Source organism: Hyla sarda, chromosome 4 (genome assembly GCF_029499605.1).
Source record: "Hyla sarda isolate aHylSar1 chromosome 4, aHylSar1.hap1, whole genome shotgun sequence".
NCBI classification, from domain to species: domain Eukaryota; kingdom Metazoa; phylum Chordata; class Amphibia; order Anura; family Hylidae; genus Hyla; species Hyla sarda.
This window is the reverse complement of record NC_079192.1, coordinates 293326679-293353188: the sequence shown is the minus strand read 5'-3', so window position 1 is coordinate 293353188 and position 26510 is coordinate 293326679. Positions and strand designations below refer to the sequence as shown.

At 43.0% G+C, this 26510-nt stretch overlaps 2 protein-coding genes across 7 annotated transcripts in view; one reads left to right on the top strand and one right to left on the bottom strand.

Annotated features, from left to right (window-relative positions):
* Nucleotides 1-1118: 1118 nt before the first annotated feature.
* GLT8D2 (glycosyltransferase 8 domain containing 2) overlaps nucleotides 1119-26510 on the bottom strand; it is a 38595-nt gene continuing 13203 nt past the window's right edge. Inside the window, exons 1-11 of one of the 4 annotated variants that reach the window (XM_056574526.1) lie at nucleotides 24543-24595; nucleotides 13882-14099; nucleotides 13088-13124; nucleotides 11741-11833; nucleotides 11405-11573; nucleotides 11193-11310; nucleotides 10522-10606; nucleotides 9053-9165; nucleotides 7286-7452; nucleotides 6689-6801; nucleotides 1119-1488 (exon numbers count right to left, since the gene is read on the bottom strand). In XM_056574526.1, the coding sequence (XP_056430501.1) occupies nucleotides 1322-1488; nucleotides 6689-6801; nucleotides 7286-7452; nucleotides 9053-9165; nucleotides 10522-10606; nucleotides 11193-11310; nucleotides 11405-11573; nucleotides 11741-11833; nucleotides 13088-13106 (1044 nt within the window). In that variant the 5' untranslated portion in view covers nucleotides 13107-13124; nucleotides 13882-14099; nucleotides 24543-24595 and the 3' untranslated portion in view covers nucleotides 1119-1321. Of the gene's footprint in view, nucleotides 1489-6688; nucleotides 6802-7285; nucleotides 7453-9052; nucleotides 9166-10521; nucleotides 10607-11192; nucleotides 11311-11404; nucleotides 11574-11740; nucleotides 11834-13087; nucleotides 13125-13881; nucleotides 14374-24542; nucleotides 24596-26510 lie in introns of those variants that run through there. The other 3 variants (XM_056574525.1, XM_056574527.1, XM_056574524.1) reach the window with 3 other exon arrangements.
* HCFC2 (host cell factor C2) overlaps nucleotides 22800-26510 on the top strand; it is a 46309-nt gene continuing 42598 nt past the window's right edge. For 2 of the 3 annotated variants that reach the window (XM_056574522.1, XM_056574520.1), the window contains exons 1-2: nucleotides 22800-23135; nucleotides 25197-25345. In XM_056574522.1, coding sequence (XP_056430497.1) covers nucleotides 22970-23135; nucleotides 25197-25345 — 315 coding nt within the window. In that variant the 5' untranslated portion in view covers nucleotides 22800-22969. Of the gene's footprint in view, nucleotides 23136-24788; nucleotides 24838-25196; nucleotides 25346-26510 lie in introns of those variants that run through there. The other variant, XM_056574521.1, reaches the window with a different exon arrangement.

The window sequence follows — 26510 nt, the reverse complement described above, 5'->3', positions numbered from 1 at the left end:
TGACATAAATATTACCAATAATACCAAACTACAATGAGAAATATTATGACGTAAATATTACCACCATACAGTTAACTAACCAAATCCTGTATGCTAAAATAAATATTGCCAATAACACTATTATACAAGGGACACACAATGGTGCCACACCATGACCACTACCAATATACACCTCCCTCCTACAGTGACCATATAGAGGTAAGATACCAGCACTACACAGGCTCTGCAGACCATATAAATGATTACATACAGTTGCATCTAGCGACTCCCAGATGTTGTCTTCGCTTATCAGAGTTATTCATATTTTCTTTTTATTCTCCATTTGGTCCTGGGCATCATGAAGACTTCTCCCATCCACAATGCATCTGTGCAGAATTTGATGGACAAACGTTTTAGGCTCTTCATTTCAGCACAATCCCTACCTCTTTACAAAGTCCCCATCTGTGTTACACTACCCTATATAATAGTAATGACCCTCACTTTGTGCCCGTATAGTAATTAGGCCCCCTCTGTGCCCATATATGGTAGTTAGAACCCACCACACTGCTCCCAATACAATAAATAGCCCCATACAATAAACTGCCCCCATATTGTAGTTGGGCTTCCATGTGCCTTCATACAGTAGTTAGGACCCCCCTGCATAGCCCTTATACAGTAGTAAGGACCCCCATACAGTAGTAAGGACTCCTGCACTGCCCCTATATAATTAGAGGACCTCTTCTTTGCTTCTATATAGTAGCCAGGATCCCCCTACTGTCATATGTGAAAAGAAAAATACTTGTCTACCTCATCATTGTCACGCAGCTCCTTAGCATTCCTCTGACGCTCCTCTCCTGACTTCCAGCATAGGCAGCATGAGAAAGACATGCCGTCTACTTGGAAGTTCCGGCTTCCCAGATATTTGAGTCTTTCCAAAGGGAGAAGAAGAGTTGACATATGCAGTGCACCCCCGTCTCCACAAAGCTAAAAATATGGGGAATGTACAGTATTCTGCATTAGGAATCTATATCATAGGGAAAGGGGAGTTAAATGGTAGACAACCGACGGAGGCCACATCAAATAGTTATATAAAAGGCATACACAAGCACCTCTTGCTACTATATATTGTCAACAAAAAACTTTCCGTGTGGCCAATCATATCCGTTTTAAAAGTTTTACCTTTAATATCTACCATCCACAAAAACGACATGCCCACAACAAAATGTCTGTAAAGGGCACCCACTCTCTGTTGCAGATGCATTACCAAATAGATCACAAACACGAAATTATTTACAAACACAATTTATTTTAGTTAATGTGTACAAACTAAAACCTGTCTACTTTAGGTGCGGCGGATCTTAAACTTTCCAGTGGGGTCAGGGATAAACCATTTCTCCCAAAGCTTGTAGTGTGAGCTGGCAAACTTCCAGGGTTTGAATCGTCCATTCCAGTGAAGCAGCTTGGCATCCTGAACTATGTTGTGAGAAAGCTGGTCATCGGGATTCAACCCTTTTAGTATATAAATGATAGAACAGAAAGATTTATGCCATCATGATTTTTGAATCTTTTTGTGCCCATTGAACATCCACCAAATAATAAGCCTCAGCATTTGTCTTTATCTGGATATAGTTCAAAGCTAGAAGGATTGTGGGTATTTTAACAGCAAAATGCTTCCCCATTTTTGAGGGTAGGGTCACGCATACCATTTTTGCTGCTGCCTTTTATCCTACCCATTGAAGTTAGTTTGTAGAGATGAGCAAAGTTACAGTGATTCGATTCTTCACGAACGTCTCGGCTCGCCAGTTGCTGACTTTAGCCTGCATAAATGAGTTCAGCTTTCAGGTGCTCCGGTGGGCTGGAAAAGGTGGATACAGTCCTAGGAGATAGTGTCCAGCCACCGGAGCACCTGAAAGCTGAACTAATTTATGCAGGATAAAGTCATCAACCGCCGAGCTGAGAAGTTCATATCGAATCACTGTAACTTCGCTCATCTCTATTAGTTGGTAGCAAAATACACAGCTGATTTAGCTAATTATTGACTTTAGCGGGTAGGAAAATATGCAGCAAAATACGGCACGTATGACCCTTTCCTAAAAGGTGAGATCTGACCCCACACTTAGCTTAAAGGGGTACTCCGCTGCTTAGCGTTTGGAACAAACTGTTCTGAACGCTGGAGCCGGGAGCTTGTGATGTCATAGCCCCGCCCTCCTCATGACGTCACGCCCCGCTCCCTTAATGCAAGTCCATGGGAGGGGGCATGACAGCGGTCACGCCCCCTCCCATGGACTTGCATTGAGGGAGCGGGGCTATGACGTAACAAGCTGCCGTCTCCAGTGTTCGGAATAGTTTGTTTCCTAAAAGGTGAGATCTGACCCCACACTTAGCTTAAAGGGGTACTCCGCTGCTTAGCGTTTGAACAAACTGTTCTGAACGCTGGAGCCGATGCGAGGAGCTTGTGACGTCATAGATAGCCCTGCCCCCTCATGACGTCACGCCTTGCTCCCTCAATGCAAGTCCATGGGAGGGGGCGTGACCTCCCATGGACTTGTCCATTTGTGATTGTTCTTACAAAGGACATGTCAGCTTTTAGTTATCTGAGTTACAAACACTTTACCAATATTCATAATATACATACAAACGTCTTGAATAATGTGTACAATTATATTTTTGGGTTACAATCGGAGTCGTGCCAGGATTTTTTGACACTTTGCCTTGTCCAGACTCCTCCTCTTCTGGTGAATTTCATGCGACAGTATTTTAGTTTGTAATTTTGTAAGCCAATGCATAATGTGTATTCTACACAAGTATAGGAGTAGGATTTGCATGTCTCCTGTGTTTTGGCTCAAAATACAGAAATAATGCAAAATACACAAGTGTGAATAAGCGTTGGCAGGGGAATAACAATATAGCAACATCTCAGTTCACAGTCTTCAGGGAGGAACTCGTGGCAAAAGAACCACTCTACTAAATATATGTTGCAAAATAGTATAAAATACAATATACAGTATGCAATAACAGTTCTGTGAAATGTTCTTAAAACTGGTTCTATGGACAACTAATTGTAGTTTTTACATGCAGTTTAGCCTCCACAGCAAATAATAAAAAGAATTGTGGTCTGTATAGTCAATATGGAGCCTTGGTCTGTGGCGGATAAGGCAGGATGTGAATTAAACAAAACACACAAAGCCCGAAATTGTGATTTTGAAATATAAAAAGTGAATGGGATCTTTACAAATCTCATTTATATTTTGGAACGTAAACCCCTGAATAAAAGTTTTAGTGAAAAAAATGCTTTTTCTTGGAGAGTTTTCTCTATATGATTCCATACATAAGAGACTCCAATAAAACTTTTTATCTTAAGGAATTCCAATTATTTATTTTTTTGTTTTGTTTTTTTACTGTCATTCTGTCAATCATGTGCATGCATCTCGTAGTGTCTCCTGTTTTTACTGTATAACCTAAAGTGGCTATCCTGACAACAAAAGTTATCTCTTATTCACAGGATAGAGGATAGATAACAAGCTGACCGGTGAGTGCTGAGCTCAGCACTGCGGAAGCCCCACAGAACATGAATGGAGCATTGATGCTGCCGCTCCATTAGTTCGGAGCACATTTGACCTCCATTCTCAAGTGGGGTCCCATCGATCAGACTCTCACTGATGAACTTATTATCCCTTATCATGTGGATATCCTGTTGGGATAACCTCTTTATAAAGTTTTTCTAGTTTAAAAATAAACTGACAGGGTAGGCATTGGGAGTGTAAATAAAAAAACATTCATACTCACCCATCCTCTCCCATCCCTTAGCAGGATTGCTCTGGTGACCGCTCTGGAGCCACTGATTGGCCACAGTGTCCTGTGTACTCTGGAGGCGCAGGTGTGGGAGAGACAGGGTGGATAAGTATGTGTTTATAATCATTCCTGCCATTTTTTGTTTTAAACCAGATAATTCTTTTAAAGGGGTACTCCCATGGAAAACTTTTTTTTTAATCAACTGGTGCCAGAAAGTTAAACAGATTTGTAAATCACTTCTATTAAAAAAATCTTAATCTTTCCAGTACTTTTTTGGGCCTATATACTAAAGAGAAATCCAAAAAAGAAATGCCTTTCCTCTGATGTCATGACCACAGTGTTCTCTGCTGACCTCTGCTGTCCATTTTAGGAACTGTCCAGAGCAGGAGAAAATCCCCATAGCAAACATATGCTGCTCTGGACAGTTCCTAAAATGGACAGCAGAGGTCAGCAGAGAGCACTGTGGTCATGACATAATTTCTCTGTAGTATACAGCCCCTAAAAAGTACTGGAAGGATTAAGATTTTTAATGGAAGTGATTTACAAATCTGTTTAACTTTCTGGCACCAGTTGATTAAAAAAAACTCCACAGGAGTACCCCTTTAACCCCTTAACGACCAAGGACATAAATCTAAGTCCTGGTTTGGCGGGACTTCGCGCACCAGGACGTACATTTACGTCCTGTGTATGACCGCGAGCATTGGAACGGTGCTCGCGTCATACACGGCAGGTTCCGACTGCTAGCAGCAGCCGAGGACCCGCCGGTAATGGCCGACATCCGCGATCGCGCGAATGTCCACCATTAACCCCTCAGATGCCGTGATCAATACAGATCACGGCATCTGCGGCAGTGCGGTACTTTGAATGGATGATCGGATCGCCTGCAGCGCTGCCGCGGCGATCCAATCATCCAGCATGGTGGCCGGAGGTCCCCTCACCTGGCTCCGGCCGTCTCCCGGGATAATACTGATCAGTGTTATGTCCTATACATAGCTCTGAACAGTATTAGCAATCAAACTATAGATAGTCCCCTATGGGGAGATAAAAAGTGTAAAAAAAAGTTGAAAAATTTAAAAATAAAAAGTTAAAAAAAAAAGTTAAAAATCCCCTTCCTCAATAAAAATTAAAATTGCCAATTTTTCCCATTTTACCACCAAAAAGCGTAAAATATTTTTTTTATAAACATATTTGGTATCGCCGTGTGCGTAAATGTCTGAACTATCAAAATATAATGTTAATGATCCTGTACGGTGAATGGCGTAAACGTAAAAAAAAAAATTGTCCAAAAATGCTGCTTTTTTATTCAAAAAAATAATAAAAAATTATCTAAAAGTTTTATATATGCAAATGTGGTATCGATAAAAATTACAGCTGACGGTGCAAAAAATTAGCCCTCATATACCCTATATACGGAAAAATGAAAACGTTATAGGTGGTCAAAATAGGGTGATTTTAGATTACTGATTTTGTACAAAAAGTTAGATTTTTTATAAGCGGTACAAAAATATAAAAGTATCCAGCCATGGGTATCATTTTAATCGTATTGACCGACAGAATAAAGAACACATGTCATTTTTACCGTAAAGTGTATAGTGTGAAGACAAAACCCTCCAAAATGTGCAAAATTGTGGTTTTCATTTAAATTTCCTCCCTAAAATTTTTTTTTGGGGGGGGGGGGTTTGCCGTACATTTTATGGTAAAATGAGAGGTTTCATTACAAAGTACAATTGGTCACGCAAAAAACAAGCCTTTATATGGGTCTGTGGATGGAAATATAAAAGAGTTATGGATTTTAGAAGGCGAGGAGGATATAAAGAAAATGCAAAAATAAAATTGGCCTGGTCCTTAAGGTTAAAATGGGCTTGGTCCTTAAGGGGTTAACATCAGCCCTAGTATAGCACAGTATGTATAAGAAGTGACAAGGAGGATTATAGGATCATTATATGGCTTAGATTTAAATGTATATGCACCCATACCAAACGTTGTTGACCAACATTCTCTGTAGTTAAAGGGGTACTCCGATGAAAACCTTTTTTCTTTTAAATCAACTGGTGGCAGAAAGTTAAGCATATTTGTAAATTACTTCTATTAAAAAATCTTAATCCTTCCTGTACTTATTAGCTGCTGAATACTACAGAGGAAATTCTTTTCTTTTTGGAATGCTCTCTGATGACATCACGAGCACAGTGCTCTCTACTGACGTTATTATAATAATAATAATGCTTTATTTATTGTTGTCCTTAGTGGGATTTGAACCCAAGTCCCCAGCACTGCAAGGCAGCAGTGCTAACCACTGAGCCACCATGCTGCCCTTAGCATACATCTGCTATGCATGGTTGCTAAAATGGACGGAGATGTCAGCAGAGAGCACTGTGCTCGTGATGTCATCAGTGTTCCAAAAAGAAAGGAATTTCCTCTGTAGCATTCAGCAGCTAATAAGTACTGGAAGGATTAAGATTTTTTAATAGAAGTAATTTACAAATATGTTTAACTTTCTGCCACCAGTTGATTTAAAAGAAAAAAGGTTTTCACCGGAGTACCCCTTTAAAGTAAACCTTACTGCCAGGGAATTCCTGACTGTGTTCCAGAGACTTAGTTGGGAAACACTGCTGTAAACAGGTATATATTGTAATTCTGATGTGCTACAGCAGCATGGAGGCTTGTTGGTTAGTACTGTGATCATGGACAACATCTTCTACTCATCTTCTTGTTCTCTACCCCATACTGCTTCATATAGTTCCTAAGAAACTGTCCCAAGAAATTGTGTGTTCAATGTAAGCCCCACTTGTGAAACTCACATAAGTGATTACAAAGTACTTACAGTTTTACAGACTATGTTGATGGTAATGAATGGAAAAATAGTAGGAAGACAAATAATGTACTTGTCAGAAAATGTAGAGAAATGAGGCATAATCACCTAGATGCCGAATGTGCCAGGTTGGAGGGATGGCAGAATATTTTCCATGGAACACAATAAGCATAGGAGGAGTACTTACTCCACCGCCAACAGTGCTGCTGTACAGATTCTCTCTGAAAAATAACGTATCTCAGGTCAATATACTGGAACACAGATCGTCAGATGGACAAATCCTCTTCATGCACCAACTGCAATATAATGTTTATGTGCGGATAGTTATTTTGTTTACATGTTTTTAAGCATCTAATGTAAACCATTACTCAGGATCTGAACCGGCAAACGTGGTGGAGGAACCTTGTATATGTAGACTCCATGGTTCTTCGTAACAGTATGGACTAGGTAAGTATAATTTTGGGGGGGGTCGAGGTGAGACCTTTCATTCTAGGCAATAGCAGCATTTTTATTGTATTCACCCAGAAGGACATTTAAACCGTAGTATTTTATTTCAAGGAATCTTCTCGCCAAACTTTGAGCGGAGCTTTTACCATTTCGGGCATAACATGAATAATCTCAACATCCCTTTTCAAAAATGTTCTTATAATCACCCCCTTGTTTATTTTATAGTACTGTATTTAAATAATATATGTAATGACTTACTCCACATTTTTCTTCATCCATTTCTCCAGTTTTTTTGTGATGTGATGCTGTCTCCACTCGGTCATATTTGCTACAAACACGCCTGGGTTGAAAGAACATGTACTTGGGCTAATTCCAAGTTTCTGTATTGCCTTCTTTCTGTAGTCAAGAAACCCCATGTATGTGTTCTACAAGAGAAAGATACAGGTGAACAGAAGGCTAACTTAAAAGGATACAGTGGTCCCCCAAGTTACAATATTCATTGGTTCTGGGACCACCATTGTATGTTGAAACCATTGTATGTTGAGACCAGAAATCTATGGAAACCTGGTAATTGGTTCTAAAGCCACCAAAATGTCATCCAAAAATAGGAAAAGGTGAGAATTAAAGAAAAATAAGTAGATAACTGATATAGATAAAGCAAGATCATACATATAAAAGAAATATCTGCTGGGAGCTGTAAATCACTGTCTATGTCCGTGTTTCCCAAGCAGGGAGCCTCCAGCTGTTGCAAAACTACAACTCCCAGCATGCCCGGACAGCCAAAGGCTGTCCGGGCATGCTGGGAGTTGTAGTTTTGCAACAGCTGGGGGCACCCTGCTTGGGAAACACTGGTATATTTAGAGGACAGGAGCTTCTTCGGGGTCCTGTACAGTACACGCAATGTCCTAAAAAAAATAACATGGAGCCGCCCTCACTTGGTGTCCAAAGGAGCAGCTAACCCTGGTACAGGTAAAGTGTACAAAACATGTAATACCTCCCTGTACTGTAGGGGGCACTACCAGACACTAGTCAGTGCATACTCTTCAGGAATACAAGGGTTTTACCAGTGAATGCCCATTCTGATTTGGTTGGTTCTTCCAGCCATTGACACATTTCACAGATCTAGACTGACTGTAGTATTGTATCTTGAGTCTGGTTTCAACTTACAATGGTCCATTAAAGACCATTGTATGTTGAAACTATTGTATGTTGAGGCCATTGTAAGTTGAGGGATCACTGTACTTGCATTTAGGACATTTATGTCATACCAACAGGATAAATGACTAATAGATGTGGGTCTCACCTCTGGGACCCACACCTATTTTGAATTTTAGGGTCCCCCAGCCCCCTGCATCCTGCTTGCAACCTCCATTGAAGGTTTGGAAGTTGGAAACAGCTGAGCTGTTTTACGCAGTTTATGTAACCTATTGATATTCATTAAAGTTAGGTAAACAGTGTACCACCATGAGTTTATAACTGGAGAGTTGGCATTGTTTCCATGTTGCTCCTACAACCCATAATGCTTGCACAGAGCAAACAGGCCAATTGAACACCATCAGGTATTCTCCCTATTTGTACTACCTTTTTCCTCTCACAACATGCAGTTTCAGAGAGAGAAGTGGCATCATTATTTTGGCATCAATGATGGAACTCTCCCGTTTCACCACATCCCAAAGGTGCTCTATTGGATTGAGATCTGGTGAGAGTTTGGGGGTGATGTGAGCTTTGTGACATGGTGGATAAGAAGATAATTACAGTGTTGTCACAAAGGGATCGACTAGGCAACAATACTCAGGCTGTCACATTTAAACAATGCTGACTTGGTACTAAAATCGAGACTTATTCCAGTCAACATTCGTCCAGTCTTTCAATTGACCATTTTTGGTGAACCTGTACTAATTGTAGCCTTGTTCTTCGTTGACAGGAGAATATCTCTGACTGATATTTCTCTAGATATGCTATACCATATATCCACAATTATAAATAGATGTGAAAGAAAAGCCAATGATGCATTGTCCACCACACCTGTATCCCTTCTCTTGTGATAACGTCATGGAGTGATGGCAAGTCACAGTCATCAGAAAATGCAGCAATGTGTCCTCTGGATATTCTAGTGTTGTAAAGTTCCTGGATATCTCCTGTGATAGAAAAAAAAACAACTTAAAGGGGTACTCCGCCCCTAGACATCTTATCCCCTAAGATGTCTAGGGGTGGAGTGCCAATTTAAAAGTCAACTGCCAGTCTGGAACTACTTTGAATGATAACCATACGTTATTTCAGAAATTAAAAGAGTACTCTGATGAAATATATTTTTCTTCCATTGTGCCCGGGCTGCAAAAAGAAAAATATCAAACTGTAACTCGCCTTCCGACGCTCCCCCAGCCAATATCGCTCTTCTGTCTTCTGGGCCCTGTCTTCATTGACATCTTGGAGCTTGACGTGTCACACTGCAATCAGCTTATCGCCGGCCGCAGCCATGTCCCACCTCGGCCGGTGATTCGCTGAGCACAGTGTCATGTAAGGAGCCCAGGCCCTGCCTTCTTCCTGCCACCCAAGCCCGTTACAGTATATCACCACCACTATCAATGTGATTTGCCCTTTCATTGCCAAATCGCATTGATAGAGCATGCCTGAAATATCATTGTTTTCAGCAGCACATTTCATCCTGTAAACAAAAGTTGTGCTGGTGACAATAATGGAAATAAACAGTCTAGCGATGGTTTATGTGGTTCTGTGCCCCCAATTATTGGCCTATAAAAAGGGTCCTTTCAACATGAGCCAACTGACTTGTTAACAGTCAATCAGCGCTCATAATAGGACCTGTGTAATAGGACCCTTAAGCTAAAGAACGCTTACTGAATGTGGTCTTCCATATTTCCTGACAACACATTTTGCATAATAAAAACTAAAGTCATTATAACGTATACTAAATTATAATACATTCAATCAATTTAACTAAAGCATAAAATAATTATTTCTAGAAAGAATAGACATTATAACTCTTTACTTAATAATTTGCCATTTAGGAATTGAATTTATAATTAGGAATCCTTTATTAACATCTATTAGTAAGCTTCATAAAAAACTGTGCGAAGTTAGACTATGTTCACACAGTGTATTTTCAAGGGTATGTTAAAAAAATAATAATAATGTGCTCTATGGAGAAAAATAAAAAGACATATTAAAAACATATATATATATATATATATATATATATATATATATATATATACCATGTAAACATAGCCTAATGGGTGTAGTTATAGGTGTGTAAAGGTAGCAGTCAGACCTAACCCTGGTGCCTCACAGGGCTCAAAGACCTACTGTAGCTACCACATTAGACATCACTATTACACATGGTAAGTGGGGGCCCTGTTACGCATTTTGCACTAGGGCCCAAGAACTTTAACTTACGCCTTGCATATTATTTCCTAATGTGGAAATAAATTATGCTGTAACTATTAAAAGAAAAAATAATAGGAAATTAAACTTACCTAAAACAATGATGTCATCATCCAAATAAATGACTTTCTCGTGTTCCGAAGTAAGCAATGGTAGATAAAAACGCACAAAATTCAGCTGTGTTTTTGTAAATGGAAAGATAGATATATGAGTAACAAACCATGAAACATGATATAGAGTCATAAAGTCTGCTAGAGCTTCACAGCTTAAAAGGTTAGGGCCCATTTTTATAGTTTTTTAATGAAAAAAAAACAAAAAACTTTTTACATATTATAGTGACCACCACCGATGGCTAGAATGAATGGAGAATAGCACTCAGCTGAGCCTTTCTCTCCCATGGATGCAGCAGATCATCTGTATAGAAAGTCTGTGGGCAGTCTCCTACAGCGAGGAAATAGACGGAGAAGTGATTTGCTAAATGAGTCGCCTATTCCAGCAATCGGTGGGGAACATGCGCCCTACAGGCAGAAGCCAAAGCAGCAGCAATGTGATGCTGGGAAGAGAACATGGCCAGGAGCGGAGGATTAGGTGAGGGGGTAACCCAGCAGCTATACAGGCCAGAAAGCACAGTTGTCAGGAGTTACACCTGAATGAGCATAGTATAAAGAATGGTTTGTGGTTGGGTTGAACTGCATGATGCCATCTTTCCATGTTTCTGTCAAATCTGATATAAAATGTTAACGTGTTTGAAAGATTTACTTACTGGTTGAAGAAGCTCAGGTAAAGCTGCATCAGGGCGAATTTTTCCTTTTAGAACCATGGGGTTAAACTCCACAATTTTAAATTGGATTTCTGACAACTGTGTTTCTTGAATCCATTTTCTGAAATATACCGTTCACCAGCTGAATATTCTTATACAGTGGATGGCATTACACATGTGGCACTTTTTATAAATGTTTAGCGCTGTCTCATTACCTGATATGAGTCAAAGAATTCCTCAGGCCGATAATATAAAACAGCACATTGGCATTCGTGTTGCTGTAGATGCTGTTGATGGCAGCTATGGTGGCACCCATACGGCCCGCTGCGGCACAGATCACAACTGGAATGACATCCTCCTCTTCTTCCTCTTCCAAAGCAATGTCTAGAATATAAAAAACAGATAACACAATATATATAGAACTCGTACAGTGACTTCTTTATACAGTGAGATACAATTTATATATACATGTGTATGTCCACGTTTCATTCAAATAGTTTTTGCAAGTAAAAAAAAAATAGTTTTACAACCAGTTATCATTCTGAGCTTACCTTCCTCTTCCTTCAGGGTGGGTGCCTTATAGATTGTGCTATACCATATTGCACAAAATGTCAAGACAAGCAGAAACAGCAATATGTGATTAACTGAAATGAAAAAATATATAGAATACTTAACAAAACAATAGTTTGCATATTGAGTGGGGTTTTTTTTGGAGTGCATTTTTTTGATAAATAACCATGAAGCAAAACCTTTCCATATCCTATAGGAGAGATCTGCTGATATTATCGATGCTCCTTAAAAGTGTACTCCGCCCCTAGACATCTTATCCCCTATGCAAAGGATATGGGATAAGATGTCTGATGGTGGGGGTCCCGCTGCTGGGGACCCTCACGATCTCAACTGTGGCACCCCAGACATCCGGTACATGGAGCTAACTTCGCTCCGTGCCGGATGACTGGCGATGTGTAGCGGAGGCTCGTGACATCACGGCCACGCCCCGTCAATGCAAGTCTGTGGGAGGGTGCATGGCCGTGACATCACGAGCCTCCAGTGCTACACCTGACGCTCAAAATGAATGCCGGGTGCAACAGGGAGATCGCAGGCAGGACCCCTGCGAGGATAGGGGATAAGATGTCTAGGGGAGGAGTACACCTTTAAAGGGGTATTCCAGGCCAAAACTTTTTTTTATATATCAACTGGCTCCGGAAAGTTAAACAGATTTGTAAATTACTAATCCTTGCAATAGTTATTAGCTTCTGAAGTTGAGTTTTCTGTCTAACTGCTCTCTGATGACTCACATCCCGGGAGCTGTGCAGTTCCTATGGGGATATTTTCCCATCATGCACAGCTCCCGGGACGTGACATCATCATTGAGCAGTTAGACAGAAAACTTCAGAAGCTAATAACTATTGGAAGGATTAAGATTTTTTAATAGACGTAATTTACAAATCCTTTTAACTTTCCGGAGCCAGTTGATATATTTAAAAAAAGTTTTTGCCTGGAATACTCCTTTAAGAAAGAATTAGATGCAATCTGTCTGAGACTAAAAATTAGGCACATTTTTGTCTTTGTAGAATTAGGTCACTTTCACACTACCGTTGGCACACGGCAGTTTGACGGCCGTTGGGGGAGCCTGGGTAAATAGCGGGAGAAAAATTACCGCAAGAGACGTTTTTTTCCTCCCACTATTCCCGTAAAAAAATAACGGGTCCCGGCGATCCCCATAATAGTAAATGAGAGCCGCCGGGACCCGTTGTTGCCCATTGCTCCCCATCGAGAACGGCCGTTAAAGTGACAAAAAAAAATACTTAAATGGCCATTCTCGACAGGGAGCAACAGCAGTGTGAAAGGGGCCTTAGCTGGATTAGACTGATCAGAGGTAAATAGTTACTACTTACGTTTCTGTAAAAAAGCCATATGATTAATCTCTGGTATCTGGAAAGAAAAGCAATGAATAAAAATGCCTATTTAGGAGATGTGTTAAAAAAGAACAGTAAAAAAAATAGGAATAGGAGAAAACTTTTTAATAATATTTGTATTTAAAAATCACATAAGTGGCATATGGCTAGGATGTGCCACCAATGCCCGATCAATGGGGATCTGATCACTGTGATGCCCAGTTATTGCTAGAACAAACTGGCAGAACTGCCAGGAAAGCTCAGTGTTCGCTTTCTTACGAGCAGCCACGCTGTACAGCAAGCAGCAAGATACACACAGGACTAGTGGGTGTGGGGGATCAGAGTGTGTAATATTTCTATTTAATTAGTGTAGTTTCCTAAATATGTCATCGTATTCTGTATATCACACTGTTAGTAATGTATTTGTAGAAGAATCCTTGCAATAAGAATCTTTGATACATATCTAGGCCTAAGTCTGTAAAAGGTTAAATTAGTTGGTTAGCACTGCCAAAAACTGAGTATTGCTTCCTGTGTCTACAGGCAGAAAAATATACATTTAATTTCCTGCGCAGCAAGGATGCATAAAGCCCCTGCCCGTAAAAGTTCTAGTGCTTCTACACCAGTGTAATCTTTGCCAACTTTTAGCTTATTATTTTTTATGAAATGAAGAGAATAATACTCTTTTAATTCAATGCATGGATGACAATCGTCCATTTCTACATAACATGCTGTATTTAAAAGATCTGCATAAATGGTTATTAATACCAAAATCTTAGCAGCTGAGTATTACATACCAAGACGGGGAAGATTCAGGCCAAGTCTTCCTTATCGGTCATTTCATGGGAGGAGTAGACTATAAAATGTCTACAGCAGCCAGTGTTACGGGAAGCCTTAAAAGCAATGCTGAAAGTTATCTTCTTTAGAGAGCGAAGGTGTGCCAGGCTAGAGGAGGCAAGGAGATCCCTGTATTCTCCTTTGTTCAATCCAACGTGATGAACTGCTCCGTAAAATGCTACATTTGCAAGTATAGACAGAGAGAAATGAGTTCCAGATGAAAACTGTTCCAACATCTGCAAATCCCCCTTGTGTTTCGCATAGGGATTTTTGGCTTTCTGAATGGAAAAAAAGAATATGACTGTGAAGGTGCCATTAAAAGTTTAACAATACGACAGTGTATTAAAAATAATAATATAGACTTGCTATATGTTTTGCACACCCTTCAGCCATAACATTAAACCCACTGAAAGGTAAAGTGAATAACATTGATTTTAATGTGACAGTCACACCTGTTAAAGGGGTACTCCGCTGCTCAGCGTTTGGAACAAACTGTGATGTCATAGCCCCGTGATGTCATAGACCCGCCCCCTCGTGACATCACACTCCGCCCCCTCAATGCAAGTCTATGGGAGGAGGCTTGACAGCCGTCAAGCCCCCTCCCTTAGACTTGCATTGAGTGGGGCGGACGCGTGACGTCATGGGGGGGGGGGCTATGACGTCATGAGCTCCGGGCACCGGCTCCAGTGTTCGGAACAGTTTGTTCCAAATGCTTAGCAGCGGAGTACCCCTTTAAGGGGCCGGGTATGGTAGGCAGCAAGTTACTAATCAGTTCTTGAAGTTGATGTGTTGGATGCAGGATAAGGGAACCTAGTCTCTCACAAAGAAAGGAACTCGGCAACGGCTCCTACTCTTTTCACAAGTTAAAAAGGACATGGATAATATACTGCTGAACTAGTTAATTTACGGAGACGGCTATTGAAATATCACAGTGGTGCTCTACGTTAATCTATACATTAAAGGGAACCTGTAGTCATTTTATGCTTCCCAAAACAAGGGCAGCATAAAACTGGTGCAGGCAGCGCGATCCCGGCACACTGAATTATTTTGAGACGCCAGGCATTTCAGAGTAATCATAGTGTTAAAATCCAGCCAGGACCCAGGTAACTAGTCCTTAGGGTGGGTCCCTGGTGGCAGCTAGCAGAGTATAGTGAGAGGTTCATCACTCAAACCGGCCAGGCGGGGAGCCCCTGTATATACAGATACAGACAAAACTTCTATATTTTATACACCCTAGTAATGCCTGGAAGCTGATGACCTGAGCCAGATGCCCACTGCACCTAGCTGAATTATCTAACTGGCTATAGATTTAATTAGATAGGCTCTCTGTTTGGGAAGACTTTGCATTATGGGCGCTCCCCCCAGCGGAGAGAGCCAAAAATGTCCCAACTAATTTTTTGTGTTTCTTTTTTCTTTTCGTTTCAGATACATGTATGCAGAGGATTATGGCGGATTTGTAGGACTACTGCGGATGAACTGGATTTTTTCCTTTTAATAAAATGGTTAACGAGGGCTGTGGGGGAGTGTTTTTTAAAATAAAATAATTTTTCTAATGTGTCGTCTTTTTTTTTAATGTCATTTTCAGGGTTAGCAGTGGAAGCTGTCTTATAGACGGAATCCATTACTAAGCCGGGGCTTAGCATTAGCCCCAAAAAGGTAGCGCTAACCCCCAATTATTACCCCGGTACCCACCGCCACAGGGGTGCCGGGAAGAGCTGGTACCAACAGGCCCAGAGTGTCAAAAATGGCACTCCTGGGCTTAGGTGGTGACAGGCTGGTGTTATTAAGGCTGGGAAGGGCCAGTAACAATGGTCCTCACCCACTCTGGTAACGTCAGGCTATTGCTGCTTGGCTGGTATCTATAAAAAGACGGGGAACCCTATGCATTTTTATTTATTTATAAATAAAAATGCATAGAGTTCCCCGTCTTTTTATTCTCAGACAGATACCAACCAAGCAGCAACAGCCTGATGTTACCAGGGTGGGGGAGGACCATTGTTACTGGCCCTCCCCAGCCTAAAAAACGCCAGCTTGTTACCGCCTAGGCCCAGGAGAGCCATTTTTGACGCTCCAGGCCTGTTGGTACCGGCTCTTCCCAACACCCCTGTGGCGGTGGATACTGGGGTAATAATTCGGGGCTAATGCTAAGCCCTGGGTTAGTAATGGATTTCATCATTAAGACAGCTTTCACTACTAAGCCTGTAAATTGAATTAAAAAAAAATTGGAAAAATGCTTTTATTTAAAAAAAAACACTCCTCCACAGCCCTCGTTAACCATTTTATTAAAAGGGAAAAAAATCCAGTTCATCTGCAGTAGTCCTCTGAATCTGCCATAATCCTCTGCATACACGGATCTGAAATGAGAGGGAAAAAAACCCACAAAATATTGGTTAGTAAATTTTTGGCACTGCCCACTGGGGAGAGCGCCCATATTGCAATGTCTTCCCAAACAGGGACCCTCCGATTGTTGCAAAACTACAACTCCCAGCATGCCCAGACAGCCATTGAGTGTCTGGGCATGCTGGGAGCTGTAGTTTTAGCAACAACTGGAGTCTCCCTGTCTGGGTAGACACTGCCAGAAGGGTCTGTTCACATTATACAAAATGGACAGTGGGGGGGTATTTATCAAAGGATTTATGTGTTTTTTTCACGTAACTTTGGCGCAATATTGTGGCGCAGTGTCTTTTTGCGCCAAAGTTTGGCGCATCTTCTCCACTGTCATTTTTACAACTTTCTCAAAATCACATGGTCCTGTGTGTGATTTCAACTTTAGTCAGTAATTCATCATTTGCGCCAATTGATCTTTTTGAGCAATTTTGGCGCAAATCCCGTTTTTTGGGTGCAAATCCCCGCCAAGAAATTTTTCACATGGAAAACACACTTACCAATGTCAGAAAATGTAAAGGCGTCAAAATACATTTAAAAATGTTTTTTGTGAAAGCAGCGACGCCTCCAGGGCTGCTCAATACTATCCTGCGACATAGTTGTCTCTGAGGAACCTTCACCCTCCATTGAGCCAGCATTGGACATGGCTACACAGGTTCAGGAAAGGTAAGCACTAAAGCAGTGGTTTCCAACCTGCGGACCTCCAGATGTTGCAAAACTAAAACTCCCAGCATGCCCGGACATGCAACGGCTGTCCGGGCATGCTGGGAATTGTAGTTTTGCAACATCTGGAGGTCCGCAGGTTGAAGACCACTGCACTAAAGTAACCAAAAAAAAAATACTCAAGTTGAAAATAAAATCCATTTCACATGGTGGCTATAAACCCCACAAAAGAAAATAACACGTCGCTTGCTGATATACTGCAGGAGGGACTCCGAAATGGCTGCTCTACAGGGTAAAATACGCGTCCTCTGTGGTGGTAAGTTCTGTGTAAAAGGCGCTGTGAACAGCTGATTTCAACATTGGCGCCAAAATTACTAACAACTTGCACCAAATGATAAATTGGGTGCATGTCCACGAAAACCAAAGTGAAAAAAAAAAGGGCAAAAAGGCAAAATTGATAAATACCCCCCAATGTGAACAGAACCTCACGCTTACCAGCCTGGCTCCCATCTGTAGCCCCGCCCCTAATGACATCATCACTAGGGGCAGAGTTACACAGACCCAGCCGGGACTGGAGGGAAGTAAGCGGACTTCGTCTTCTGTATACACTATATACAGCTATCTATAGATAGCTGTATATAGTGTATACCACCCAAAGGGTTAACCTACACTGTCCAGCAGTGTAAGTTAACTCTTTCCTTGCTGGGCTGACGCATAGCGCACAGCTCAGTAAGGGGTTAGGGGAGCCAGCAATGTGTTTACTGTACACACATTGCAGGCTCACTGTAAGTTCTTGCTGGGCAGTAGATATAGGACATATATCTATGGCTCAGCATCAGCTGTTCTCCCGACTCTGTAGCCGTGGGCACAGCTGAGTACCGAAATTCACATCAGGAGGATCGCAACAGGTGTCAGGAGGAGTGACATCCGCTGTCCCTTACTGCAGGTACTACTGCTCCCAACATGGAGCACACCAGGGGTCAAGTCCTGTAAAAAAAAAAGTGTGGGAACTCATCCAAGATTTCAACTCAAGGGCTGGCCCTGCAGGACTCCTGTAATGGGAACAGTGTTCCTGCTGTGAAAAAAAAGTGCAGGAACTCAGTTCCCACAAGTCCCTGCAGGACTTGAGCCCTGTAGTACCTGCATTAATAGACAGATCGCAACAAGTGCCACTTCTGACACCCAATGCGATCCTCCTGTATAATGTATAGATGCAGCCGGCCACTCTTCTATGGTCCCCTGCACTGACATATATATATATATATATATATATATATACATACACCTATTCATATTTCCCACAGGCTGGAAACCATCTGGATCGCAACGGACCTGGGGTGACCTGTCAATTAGTACAGGTACTGCTACACCCATCATGGAACAGTGTGTTCCATGCTGGGAGTGGTAGTACTACCTAAAAAAATCTATAAAAAAAAAAGTGAAAAACACACACACACTACATTTTTATTATTGTCGGCTATATTTTTAGTGTCCTGCCCGCACACATACATTGATCCCTGTTTAAAAATGTATTAAAATTTTGTTTTAAAAAAGATAAATTTCGTTAAATACAATTTTTGCCATCACTACTGTATCTTTTTTATTACTATTTTTTTTTTATGGTACCCTACAAAATTTTAATAAAAAAGGTATCTCCATCACTTTTTTGGATCGCCAAAGTCCAAAAAAGAATAAAAACCGCCTGCAAAAACGCAAAAGTTAAAACCCACATGGCGTTTTTCTTGGCGTTTTTTTCACTTCCATAGATTTCTATTGGAGGAAAATGCCAAGATTTCCCCGAAAAAACGACAAAGTCTCAACAAGAGGTTGTTTATGAAAAACTGCCAAGGAGCCCAAAATAGCAGAAAAACGCCAAAAGGATAAAAAAAAAAGGTCAAACTAAAAAATGCCAAGTGGATATGGCATTTTGTAGTTCCCTATTGACTTGCAGCTAACATCTGGCCACAGCGTTTTTTCACAAAAAAAAATGCCATGCGGCAGAATGAGCGTTTTTATTGGTGTTTGTGCAAAAAAATAAAACAAGTGGAAACCTAGCCTCAGGCACCAAAATGCCTTGTCCTGGCTGTGCTGTGACATATGACCTTCTTGAAAGAAAAAACAAAGGCGCTCCCTGTGGAGTAACGTAGGTGGTAAGGGTATAGGGAAATGTAGGATTCAATACCGCTTACCCAAAGGGCTTGTGCACCAACATACACAACATTGGTAAAGGATAAGGGTCCGTCTGCAGCCTTCCTGGAGTTGTAGTTATCAGTAGAGAGAAAAGACTTTGTAATACCAGGATTTCATGGCGCTGATCAGGACACAGGACTCACAGGTTAAAAGTAACGACCATCAGGTTTATTAACAATAATGCAACGCGTTTCGCTGCGCATGCGCAGCGAAACACGTTGCATTATTGTTAATAAACCTGATGGTTGTTACTTTTAACCTGTGAGTCCTGCGTCCTGATCACCGCCATGAAATCCTGGTATTACAAAGTCTTTTCTCTCTACATTTGACCTTCTTGGACACTGTCCAGTTGCTACATCATTGCAGAGTAAACATTTTCAATCATTCTGCTTGGAAACCCTGGATAATGGTATTCATGTGGATGTTACCCTGACACCTACCACCTACCCAAGTATTGTTGCAGACCAAGTCCACCTATGGATGGTAGTGGTATTTCCTAATGGCAGCGGGATACTGCTCATAGTCACACTGCAACAAAATGTTCAGGCATGGTTTGAGGAATGTGATGTAATATGTTGGTTTAAGAGTGGTGGGGGCTTCTAGGAGCCAGCTGACACCCCACAACACCTCACACTGTGACACCTCGTAGTGCACAAAAGTCCCCAATGTTCTATTGACTCAACAGCTGCAAAGTATCTTATGACATCTGGCATTAAAATCACCACAAAAACTTTGTGCCAGGAGTTTCAAGGGTGGCCAAGACCAAGCAGTTGCATGCAGGTCTTAAGTTACTGAGCACTATGCCAAGCGTGAAATGATGTAAAACATGCTACCATTGGAAATGTGTTCTGTGGAGTCATAAATTATGCAGTCTGATGGACAAGTCAGGGTTTGGAAAATTCCAGTAGAACATTACCTGCCCAATTGCTTTATGACAACTGTAGTATGATCGAGGAGGGATAATGCTATGGGGTTGTTTTTCAGGGGTTGGCCTAGGCCCCTTAGTTCCATAGAAGGGAATTCTTAAATGGGCACTGTCACCAAACTTTTTTTTGATATGTTGTAGTACTTATGTACTACAACATATCTCTAATATAAATCTATAAATTTTTTTTTCCATTTAAATAGTTTATTTTAATGTTGAAAACCGGCCACTAGGGGTCTCCTTCCTAGTGGCCGGCTGCAGGCTGGCGTGACGTCACACATGAATTCGGACCGATGCCGGCTGGGCATCAGTCCTAATTCATTTAGCCTGTGCTCGCTCCCTGCCTGTCAATCAGACAGGGGGGGGGGGGGAAGCGAGCGCTGAAAGTGCATTGGCTCCCTGGCTTCACATGCCGGCCCTGCCTCCCGGCATCTACACGCTGGCCCCGCTGCTGCTCTGCACTTGGGACAGCGCTGCGGCAACTTTTGATTTCAACGGGTGGGGGGGGGGGGGGGTGTAGTTCTGCGGCATGCAGCAACTATTGATTTCAACAGGGGGGGGGAGCAGGGTTTGGGGTAGTGCCGCGGTATGCGCTAACTATTGATTTCAACAGGGGGGGGGGCGCTAACAAAGTTATTGTTTTATAGTGAACCCTGTATAGTGAACTAAGGGTGGAAGTGTTGGCCCCACCAGGCAGACAAAAAAGCATTTTTAATAAAGTAAAAAAAAAAAATCTGAAGGCAGGGAGGGGGTTAGGGATAGATGGGCAATAGGCAGGGACAGAAAAAAAACGGATGGTGGGAGCTACCCTTTAATGCTTCAGAATAACAAGATATTTTGACCAATTGTATGCATCCAACTTTGTGGGTACAGTTTGGGTTCGGCCCTATTCTGTAAAAAAAAAACGTTTCTATTCTTTTTGCGGATTTTGCTCGGAAATACATTTGTGGTCCCAACGCTTGCTGGATTCTTCAAATGTCTGCACAAATGACATCATGGGAACAAGGCCTAAGGCTGAAATGATTATAGAGCATTATCTCCCAAGCTGGGAGAGCATGAGGTTAGAAATAAGGCACCTGGGTAGACTGGACACAGCAAGGTCTGCGTTTTATTACTGTACACTTCTAGCGGGGGTGTCATTTCTTTTTTATTCAATCGGAGCACCCCTTTTAAAAACGGCAAAAAAGAGACATCTTGAATATAGGCATTCGTTTTGGTCTCCATATTATAAAATGGATATTAAAGAGGAATGGTTTAGACTAGAGCACTAAACGGGATGTAAGATCTCATTTACTATAAGGGGCTAGAAAAATCTGACTTAGCAGCATGGTAAAAGAATTTCTTAAAGGGGTACTGCAGTCAAAATGAACTTATCCCCTGTGGATAGGCTGATTTGGTGGTCCCAGCGGTCGGATCACCCGCGGTCTTCGGGACAGCACCACGTCTTGTTCTGTGTGTGTAGACAACACACCCTCCATTCATTTCTATGGGAGCGCCGATGATTGCCAAGTGCTTGACTCAGGTCTTTTCGGAGCTTTCATAGAAATCAATGGAGCGCAGGCTGTCTAACAAACACTCTCCTCAGTCAGAGCCCTGACAGGGCCCATTCCGGAGATCGCGGTAGGCGCCAATGGTCGGACCCCCGTGATCAGCTATCCTGAAGATAGGGAATAAGTTCATTTCGGCTGCAGTACCCCTTTAAGTGCAGTACTCTGGTATCACTGGTGCTCCCATAGACAACGCATTGACCATATGCCAACCCACAGCACCATGCAGCAGGGAGTGTCAGGACCCCGTTCTGGAGGTCATGGGGGCCCCAGAGGCTAGACACTTGATCATTTATCCCCTATCCCCATCCTAGTGTTCCCCAACCAGGGTGTCTCCAGCTGTTGCAAAACTACAACTCCCAGCATGCCCGGACAGCCGGGGATGCCTGGAGTAGTGATGAGCGGCATTGGCCATATTTGAATTTGCGATATTTCGCGCATATATAGACGAACATTCGTCCTATATTCGCAAATTTCGCGTATTCGTTATATTTGCATATTTGAGGATGAAAACAGTGAGGGGGATGGGCAACTTACTATCGGTTGCTAGGGATGTTGTTGATAACTTCTGACAAGTGTATTTACATCATTCTAATTGGCCCACAAGTGAAAAGAAGGAATATGCAAATATTCACATATGCCAATATGCAGAAAAAAAGTGAATATTCGTAATTTGGGAAAGAGTGCCCTATCCAGGTGGGGTATAGGTGTTTTTGCGCTGTAGTCCCCATTTAAAGGGGTTTTCCGGAGCCATTGAATGATTTACATCAATGGGAGCTGAGCTGCAGTTACCCGGCGCCACCACTATGCAATGAATGGCGCAGAGCTTCACTGTACTGTGAGGGGCTGCAAACAGCTGATTATCGGGTGTTAGGGTGTCAGCACCCGATAATCAATGACTGGCGGTCCATCCTGTGGACAGTCCATCAATCATATAGTCCTGGAAGGACCCTTTGTGGTGTGGAAGGAATGTTCCCAATGAATATGCAGAAGCACTCATGCTATATCCTGCCCCACCACTAGGGGCAGTAATGGTGGATGCCAAGGCAGGATTCAGAGAGGGCTAGAAGCTCATGTAGTGAGGACGGTGGCAGGATTGCACCGGGAGTGGTGTCAGGGTAGAGTTTTACCCGGCCGGGGTTATAACCGGGCAGTAGCCGCCCCCCATGGGCACCATGTACGGACCCGGGCACCACCGCTACAGGTGGAGGGACGTCCCCGCAGCGGCTCTAGTGACAGGCCTGTCCCCGCCTCCCCCGCCGCCGCTCGCCCTGCTGGTGACCCCGCCGCCCCGCTGCATTGTGGGATGGGGGATCAAAGGAGGCGGCCCGGGATCTGATGGCGGCTGATCCCGTCCAGTTGAACTGGAGGCATGTGACCTCCTTTACCGGCCCGGTCCCCAGCTCCAGGCACGGACACCGCGCGGTGGTCATACGGGAGCTCATCATCATCTTTGGGGGAGGGAACGAGGGCATAGCGGAGGAGCTGCACGTCTACAACACAGGTGAGGCCGGGCATGGCGCTGCCAGGAAACTTCCTGCCCCAGGGTGCACGGCTCCACAGCCGCTTCCTGCCATAGTGTTTCCCAACCAGGGGGCCTCCAGCTGTTGCAAAGCTACAACTCCCAGCATGCCCGGACAGCCGAAGGCTGTCCGGGCATGCTGGGAGTTGTAGTTTTGCAACAGCTGGAGGCCCCCTGGTTGGGAAACACTGGTCTAGCATGTATGATATCATGGCACATATGCCAACAGTGATTGGCACAGCTATGTAGTATACTAGGGTACTGTGCCCCCTATTCTGTACAGTCAGAAAACGTGTGATTAGTTGTTGGCAACCTGCCTGGCACAGTTACATGCTAAAGTTTTATCATGTGCCCGAGTCTCCTATTGCCTACCTACCTGGCATCGTGTGGCACGTATACAGTATTCCTTGCTCTTATGGCTTTGTTCACACAGGAGTCATATAGGTTTTGTTTCCGCTGGTAAGAATAGTGCTGCATACACTAAGGCTGGGCAGCGTTTCCCATTGACGTCCGTGTTTAAATAAAAAAAAAACGTATGCGGTTGCAGTACTTTTAAACCGGAGACAAAATCGTGGTCAACCGCATAAGTTTTTTTTAACATGGACATCAATGGGAAACGCACATGTATACGGTTCCATACGGGAAACGGCGGTTTTTACTTTGCACATTTGCATCCTAAAGTCCCCACCCAACACCCCTCCCATTAAAAATGGACACAATTTTCAAAAACAATAAAAAAAAAAAATATATAAAAACGGACAGAACTGTATGCACTTTTAAAAAGGCATACGGTTTACTTTTTTCCATACTGTTCCATCTGTTTTTTTTTTTGCCATACGGTTTTCTGCAGAAAAACTGATTGAAAACAGTATGGCAAAAAAACGTAGTGTGAACCCAGCCTAACGTGGTGTTTCTCAACCGGCTGTCCGGGCATCCTGGGAGATGTAGTTTTGCAACAGCTGGAGGCACTCTGGTTGGGAAACATTGGTATAGTATATGGTGCAACATTCTGGGAGTTGGATGATTGGTTGGATAAATGGCTGCCATTGCATTGCCGGTAGAGCTGCACGATATATCGCAAAAGCAATCGTATCGCGATTTTTGTTTTTTGCGATATGGCCCCCCGGGGAAACATGTGATTATCTGCTCGGGCTGGCTCCCGTGGCGGGGGCCGGCCAGAGCAGGTAAAGGCAAATCTAAATACTAAAAGTCAGTGTTTGCTAACCAGGGGGCCTCCAGTTGTTGCAAAACTACAACTCTCAGCATGCCCGAACAGCCAAAGGCTGTCCGGGCATGCTGGGAGTAGTAGTTTCACAACAGCTGGAGGCCCCCTGCTAGAAAAACACAGAGCTAAGGGCGCAGGGAGAAAAAAAAAAAAAACCTGCTCACCTAGTCCCGGTCCCTGCAGATTAGTCTCCGTGCGCTCTGGAGTTCTCTTCTTAGTACAGTAGGACCTTTCCCTTTTCAGCCAATCACTGGCCGCAGTGGTGTCACGTGTCAAGCCAGTGATTGGCTGATGGAGAAAGGTCTTGTACTGCAGCAATACACTAGGTTTCCTGGGTCCCGCAGAAGATTTGAAACCCAGTGTATTTTGCTGCAGTACAAGAATGTGACAAGGGGGGGGGGGGGGGGGGGGAATGTGATAGGAGGGGAGAATGTGAAATAGGCGGTGGGCATAAAATGGGTAGGTAGATGTGAAATAGGGGGATTTCACCATTTTTTTTATTGCATTGCATATCGCAATCGCAATATTTAGGCCCAAAATCGCAATCGTACATTTTTCCCATATCGTGCAGCCCTAATTGCCGGTATTTTTAATATAAAAATACCAGCAGGGTGGCGCAAATACCAACTGTGCCAGTAAAATACTGGCCAGGTGGCAACCCTAGTTTGGCACCATGTCCCATTTCCTCCTATGAGGCACCATAGCTCTCTGGACGTGTGTGCATAGCCCTATTTATTATTCTGTCAGGTGGAAGATGTCTGACCTCTATAACTACCAGCAGCTCTTGGGTTGTCATTGTTTCCTTTGTCTCTTTCCAGCTACAAATCAATGGTTCCTCCCGGCTGTGAGAGGCGATATCCCTCCAGGTTGTGCTGCTCATGGCTTCGTGTGCGACGGGACAAGGATCCTGGTTTTCGGAGGAATGGTGGAATATGGGCGATACAGCAATGACTTGTATGAGTTGCAGGTATATGCTAAAAGTCTCTTCTGTCATTTATAAATGGCAGAACAGAGTCTCCTAGAAGACAAGGGGAAGCAGGAAGAATCACTCCACCATAATGCTGGAAACTGTGTATGTTGGCGTTTACATCGTTTACTATAGACTTTGACCCTTTCCCAACATGAAGTATGGGCGGGCTCGCGATCCAGGTCCGCATTATACCCACCCAATAGCACTTCACTCACTGCACACTTTCCACCCTGTTACATACTTGGCGCTTCATTTTCCTCTGGTCTATGTTATTGTAATATATTCTTCTTACCACTAGATGGCAATCTAGCTGTGGACCTGCAATCCACTCCTAGAACTAGCGTTGTTGTGCGCATGCGCCGCTTTCTCGGGTTCCTACGCACCAGTCGTGGCAACTTTATGTGTATGTGATGACGCACTATGGCCCTCATTTACTATTGCAAACTAGGGATCGACCGATATTGATTTTTTAGGGCCGATACCGTTAATATGCCAACTTTGAGCCCGTTAGCCGATAACTTATACCGATATTCCGGTATGTTATCGGCTATTCCACCCCCTTTCTGTGACTGATCTGCTGATTCCGCCTGTACCAACAAAGTGCAGATAGCAGATCAATGCGTATATACCAGCTTCTGTCTACAGCTGACACCTGTCAGTAATGACGGACATCAGAGATTGCGGAATTCATACAGTTTTGGAGCACATACCTGCTGGTGCAGCGGTCAGACTCCTGGATGGCTGATCAGCTTCTTTGACATTCGATAGTCTGAGAAAGCCGAATGACAACCAACATGGCTGTCACAATATGTGTCATTCAGCTTTCCCAGACTCTTAAATGGCAGATCAGGTTCTCTGCCATTCAAAAGCTGGATGACACACATGGTGACAGTGATATAAGGAGGACGAAGATAGCGGCAGTGGTTTTACTTCTATGGTGAAATGCCGTACTGAACCAAGTATTTTCCACCCGCTTCCGTGTAGTTCTTGTTCCTCCATTTCCCCTGGATGCTTCGCTCTTAACACTTCGGCGTGAGGAAGTGAAGCGTCACCCGGGTGTACCTACTGGCATGCTCCGCAATGGGCTGACGAAATCACAGGTGCCAGTGCCAAATGTTTGGTCGTCATGGCTTAGTATTTGTTCAGGCCTGTTGTACTTACT